This window comes from Sinocyclocheilus grahami, unplaced genomic scaffold, assembly GCF_001515645.1.
Source record: "Sinocyclocheilus grahami isolate Dianchi unplaced genomic scaffold, SAMN03320097.WGS_v1.1 scaffold999.1, whole genome shotgun sequence".
NCBI lineage: Eukaryota > Metazoa > Chordata > Actinopteri > Cypriniformes > Cyprinidae > Sinocyclocheilus > Sinocyclocheilus grahami.
In genome coordinates this window covers 136397-142991 of record NW_015506178.1, presented here as the reverse complement: position 1 = coordinate 142991, position 6595 = coordinate 136397, and the positions used below count along the sequence as shown (strand labels likewise).

General features: G+C 35.4%; 1 protein-coding gene across 2 annotated transcripts in view; it reads left to right on the top strand.

The window, feature by feature from the left end:
- The window catches only part of LOC107565386 (tyrosine-protein phosphatase non-receptor type 13-like), a 95889-nt gene that overhangs the window by 49339 nt on the left and 39955 nt on the right, over positions 1 to 6595 (top strand). Inside the window, exons 8-10 of one of the 2 annotated variants that reach the window (XM_016250602.1) lie at positions 3729 to 3821; positions 4884 to 4974; positions 6357 to 6555. In XM_016250602.1, coding sequence (XP_016106088.1) covers positions 3729 to 3821; positions 4884 to 4974; positions 6357 to 6555 — 383 coding nt within the window. The remainder of the gene's footprint in view (positions 1 to 3728; positions 3822 to 4883; positions 4975 to 6356; positions 6556 to 6595) is intronic. The other variant, XM_016250603.1, reaches the window with a different exon arrangement.

Here is a 6595-nt window from a genome sequence, read left to right as displayed (position 1 = left end):
TATATATAAACATTTTAATATATATAAATTTTTAACTCAATTAAATTTTAGAAAAAATAAATACAGTTAAGTTATAAGTTATATAAAAATTATGTTACAATATATATATTGGTGATATATTTTTTTATTCAGTATTAAACAAATTCCTCAGTTCTGTCACTTGTAAATCCAGAGCCTTGTTAACATTTGAGTCAGCCTGAAGTGGTTTTATCAGGTTTGAGGTTTTGAGTCTACAGTTGTAAAGGTTTTTTTTTTTTTAAACTGAGCACTCAGACAGATGAAAGACTTCCATATGGCAATTAAATTTTAGAAAAAATAAATACAGTTAAGTTATAAGTTATATAAAAATTATGTTACAATATATATATTGGTGATATATTTTTTTATTCAGTATTAAATAAATTCCTCAGTTCTGTCGCTTGTAAATCCAGAGCCTTGTTAACATTTGAGTCAGCCTGAAGTGGTTTTATCAGGTTTGAGGTTTTGAGTCTACAGTTGTAAAGGTTTTTTTTTTTTAAACTGAGCACTCAGACAGATGAAAGACTTCCATATGGTGTTCATACTAATCTTCAGTGTTTTTGAGGGGCTGCGGTGGAGTATTAAAAGTACCACTGTAGTCTCACTGTACTTTACTGGATTAGATCCTTCTGTGTATTGTACAGCTTTCAGTATTTTCCACTCAGTTGGCCAATCTCACTTCTAAACCAGAACTGCCATCCAGGTTATTTTGATAAACTCAGGTGTAATTTGCTGATGTTATTTTAATCCCCCCAAAGGCCTAAAACGTCACTGCTGTGCACATACCTTCATTCGAGATCATAAAACGTGATGCGTTAAAGAGCATGATTTGTATCAGTGGCGTAACTTTGCTGGTGGTGGGGACACGGCGCAACTCGTTTTGCTAGTTTTTTTATTTAACAACCTAATTTACTTGGGGACTGGGTTTAGAGTTGGACAAACTTAATTTTTGCTTTTCAAAAATACATCGATGTACCAGGGGCGGCTCCAGAGAATTTTGAACGCAGGTGCTGAGGGGGTGCTAGATCACTGACAGAGGGAGCTGGGAAATTCAGGGCTCCAGACTCATTCTTCCCACTGGTCGCTCTTTTGCAATTAACTTTCTCAGTTGGTTGCAGGAGCACCTTTTTTGTTTTTTTTTGCGCTACAGCATGCTATTAATCAATGCATGCTGATGAACTTTTATCGTAGTTTATAATTATATGGAAACGAAAGTAGTTAACGTTCAACCCGTTCTTTTTCATCAGTAGTATTATTTGTGATTTGATTTTTGTGAATGGGAGTTCCTCTTTTGCCATGTTATAAGCCGGCCTTCAGATGCTTTCACTTCTGATTTCACGATCTTGTCAGGTTTTACAATAAAATATAATTGTCTGTTTAGCTTACATCTATACACCTTTCACCTTTTAAGATAAAAAAAGAAAGAAAGATGGATTCATTATTTTTAATTAAAATGCACAACAACAATAAAACAGTATTCAATGACAAATAGATTACAAAACGTTATTAACAAAAACGAATAAGATGAGGCATGGCATAGGCCTACACGCTGTATTAGGCTATATAATGACTAATAAATTACAGAACGTTTAGCAAACACTGAAGAACCAAAAAAAAAAAAAAGAGAGCCACCATAGCATAATGTGAGGTAAACAGCAAAAATAAGCTTTTCAAAATAAAAACAAAACAAAAAGAAAAGTAAAACTAAACTTGCTGCCGGTGACTGCTTGCATGTTTCTCCCCCCCACAAGAATACCAACATGTTCACCTTCTCTGGTTTAAGAAGCGGTCTTTTACTTTTCTTTTACTTTGTCATTTAGCAGATGCTTTTATCCAAAGCGACTTACAAATAAGAAAAAGTAATTAAAACTTAAAGCTAAAACTCTATAAATACTATATATACACATTTAAGAAAATAAAAGAAATTAAATAAAAATGACAAATGTATACAACAACATTTCAAAACTAAACATTTAAATCTTTTACTTGACTTTAGCGTGAAAACCATCAATATTCGCGTAATTTTTGCTGAGCGCACCTTCTGCAATTAATAGTAAATATAACCAAAACAGTTTATTATAATTTTTATATGAATAATAAAATAAATATAAGGAAAACTCGCCCACTTGATTTTGTAATATTCTTTATTTTTGTAGTCCGTATGAAAAGGTGCATTTCTATGAAAGGCCATGTGGAGATGGCGAGTCAGCGTCGGCATTCGGCAACCTCATCTTTGCACCCGACACTGACTCAGAAAGCACTAGTTTATTAATAAATAATTAAAATGTCTTCTTTCCCCCCGACACGTTCATAATCACTTTGCCGGTGCTTTGAGGCAATTGCTTTATGCGCGAGCTTGCGCGCGGAACAGGCTCTAGCCTATAATACGTCTGTCTAAAGCCTATATTGAAGTATGGTTAACATATTATTATATTAATCAATTTAATATAACGTGCAACTAGTTGACTAGAAGAATCTTTAGTAGAGGGCAGGCCTACTTAGCACAAGGAAGCTCTCCATTTTTAAAATAAAATGCTATAGCCTAATGACATTACGAAAAGAGCATGACAAATCGCGTCGTTATTGCACTGCACGAGTTATGCATGCGTAAGGAGTCAAATGTTGTTGTTGTTTTTTGTTTGTTTTATCACCCTAATTATATTATGAAGAATGATTTGTTGATCTTGTTTTCCCTTTAATACATACCTTCCGCAATATATTTTTCAGTTACTTTCAAAAAGTGGTAGGGACAATATCGACCCTGGCAAAAAGTGGTGGGGACATGTTCCACCCGTCCCACCCGCAAATTACGCCTATGATTTGTATGCATGTTCATACCAAAAGCGTACATGATTAAATACTGTACGAATATTTGGAAGCTCTTTAGTGACTCCCTTTAGCACATTTTTGAACTCCCATTGCTGCTCATAATGATGGAAATAATCTAGAACACAGTTTCCAGTGTCTGTGTACACTATGAAAATAACAGACCATGTCTGAGAATATGAGGATTCATTGGGTCATGGGGACATAGAAGCGGTTTTGTTCCATGGACATGTTTTAAAAGACTGTAAGTGTGACATGAATGTTTTAGAAAGCAATAAGTGCTCTTTCTAATAATAAAGCACAAGGTGAGAGCATGGTTGTCTCTGATATTCTCAAAAAATAAGATTAACAGGTTAACTCAAATGTGACCCTGGAGCACAAAACCAGTCTTAAGTCGCTGGGGTGTATTTGTAGCAATAGCCAAAAAAACATTTTATGGGTCAAAATTATCGATTTTTCTTTTATGCCAAAAATCATTAGGATATTAAATAAAGATTGTTCCATGAAGATATTTAGTAAATTTCCTACCGTAAATATATCAAAATGTAATTTTTGATTAGTAATATGCTTTGCTAAGAACTTCATTTGGACAACTTTAAAGGCGATTTTCTCAATATTTTGATTTTTTGCACCCTCAGATTCCGTGTTTTCAAATAGCTGTATCTCAATCAAACATTGTCCTATCCTAACAAACCATGCATCAATTTATTGAAAAATCTTATTTATTCACCTTTCAGATTTAAAAAAATTGACCCTTATGACTGGTTTTGTGGTCCAGGGTCACAAATATTTGAATGTGCTGTGTTAAATTCTTACATAAGGGAATTGACAAGAATTAGCATTTTATGACTGTTGTTTTGTTTTGTGCAAATATTCATTTTTAGATCCCCTGCATACTCACAGAAGATACAACAGCGACTACAGCTCCTCCAGCGAAAGCCCCTCCATAACATCATCAGACCCCGACTACAGACAAGGTTGTCCTAATATCCTCATCAATTTTTTAATACAACAGGTGCATGAAGTATTTCTAGGTTCAGTGCTGGATAGTAACTGATTATTAGATTACGTAATCAGATTTCAAAAATTAAGTAATTATGATCAGGTTATATTAAATTTGCACATTATCAGATTACAGTTACTTTTCTTATAGATTACATGATTGCATCATTTCTAAAAAAAAAAGCTCTATTAAAGCACTATTTGATGTTGATAACAAAGAATGGAAAACATTTTCTTACAAGTTGCGTCAAAAGTACTCAAAGTACTCTGACTACCTTACCTAATATGTGTAATACAACAGATGTTGTTACAAACTACAATTTCCGTTATGATTGTAATCAGTAATGGATTACAATTTGTAAATAATATACCTAGCACTGTCTGGGTCATATTTTGCTCAAGTCAAAATGATCTCTTAAAACATATTTTATTAAATTCTGCTGGTTTAAGCTCTATTAGGAAGTTATATTACTCCACAAAAACTTTTTTGTTTTTTTGTAGCAGTGTCCAACCCTAAATAAATTTGAGTTTTTATCTAAAGCAAACTTTAGAATTGCTTGTTGAATTTTTGAATTGCCCTTTTATACTGTCAACTTGTTACTCGTTAATTAAAAAAAAATTATAAATAAAAAATGATGTTAATTATGGAAGCCCGTTTCCGCCACTGAATAAAAAATAAAAAAAGGTAATTGCGACTTTTTATCTCACAATTCTGACTTTTTTTCTCATAATTGTGATATAAACTCGCATTTGCAAGTTAAAAAGTCAGAACTGAGAGATATAAACTCACAATCCTGACTTTTTTTCTCAGAATTTATGAATGGCATTTATGAATATAGTGCGAGTCATCGCATCTCATAATACTGTGGCCATCTCAACACTTTAGATGAATGTGGATGGATGTCATTTGAATTCACTCATTGATGACCATCCAGTTCATAAAGAGGACATAAAGATGCTTTTTTATTTGCATATTACTGTGCAAGGCACATACTTTACATGCATTCGTTTCACAACTTTCTTCTGTACTCAAACAGCTAAGAAGCCGGAAGATTTAAAGCGATACAGCTCTCAGGTCGGCCTGTCAGAGCATGACGCCGTTTCACTCAGCAGTGCACAGAGACACAGGTATTCTCTCCTTTTCTCTGATGCTTCCTGCTTTGTGTTGATCAATCATGCACGTCCTGTCTGTACTGACCCCTTCTAGTGGTCTTTTGTGGACCCCAGCCCAAGTTAATGATAATCTAAACCCTTCCTGAGTTCATTTCCTCTCATCCTGTTCAAGTTTAGTTCTGGTTACAAGAACCGCAGCTGTGTGTGTGTGTGTGTGTGTGTGTGTGGTTTTACTGTGGCGACAAAATTGTCCCCAGAAATGATACAAACATCACAAAACCTCATCCTCATAGGTGAAAGTTATGTAAATATGTTTTCCTTGTTTCTAAGAGCAAGGTTTGGGTTAGTGTGTAGTATTGTAGATAGTGTGTGTAGTATAATGTAGATAGTTAGAACTGTTTTCAAGCAATAAAGTTCACAAATTTTCACAAATATTGTGAGAAATGTTATTTTGAACACATATGGTTCTCATGATTTGAAAGGCTCATAAATCATGCTTTGCATGTCATTTAAAGTGTCTAAAGGTTTCTGTGGGAGTTAAAGGAAGTATGCAATAAATATTAGCATCTTAATATGAAAATCATTGCGCATAAGGGCTGTCCTTGCTAGGATATAACTTTTAAGCTCCCTCTGTGTTATTTAGATTATGGAAAAAGTGTTCTGCTTATAAATGTATGTGAAGTTGTTTTAAAATGAGCATTTGAATTGTCATCACTATTGTCATAATCGTAAGGCCAGTTTATGTTAGATACTTTGCACTTTGATATCCCACTGTTTTCCCTCGTTCTCTGCCATTAACAGCTTTTCCAGTGATCTCACAGCAGCTTTTGTTGCATTTTATTCTTATTTTCCCTGGCAAACCCCCAAAAGTCAGTGTGAATACTGTAAAAACGTCCATCTAATATATTTCTCATTGAGTCAGTGATATTCTACTCCTCCCCCTGCTGGTTAACCAGCTGAACTACCCAACACTGCTCTTCCCTGCTGTAGATGTTGGCCGTGATGCGGTCATGACGAGGGTTGCCAGGTGTTCCTGTTTTGTAGAGCAGGTTTTGGGGAAGAGTTCAGTAATTTGATTCCCTGAGGATGCCCAAGGCAAAGAGCTGTGCCATGGGTCACCCCACAGCAACCAGCTGGCTCTGCTGTTGGGTGGCATGCCAGTGTGCTGACGTAACTCACAACGCTTCATGTTCATTCTACTAGCAAAGTTAATTTTCCGATCCTATTATTTTTAAGGGATTGATTTTCACCTTTCCAAATTATGATCTGAATATTGAAGTGTGCAAATGTATTTGAAACAAAAATAACTGATTTCGAAGCTGAAATCAAAGGTGATGTAAGCAGTGAAAATGCACTGAATTACTACACTTACAAACACCATCCTGGTTTGTGTCCAGACTTTTTGAGGCGGGTCAGGATGAGCTGTTGGGCACAGAACTTCTGATCCAGCATCAGGAAGAGTTACACAGGCTCCAGGCCCGGCTGTCTAGAGCCTCCGTCTATCCTGGTGAAGACCCCCGCGCCTCCATACTGGACCTGGCGGAGCCCCTTCACAGCAGTCCTTTGGAAGCAGGCCTCCGTCCACGCAAATCTAAAGTAATACAGTGCAACTGAATTCAGATTGAATTCACATTAT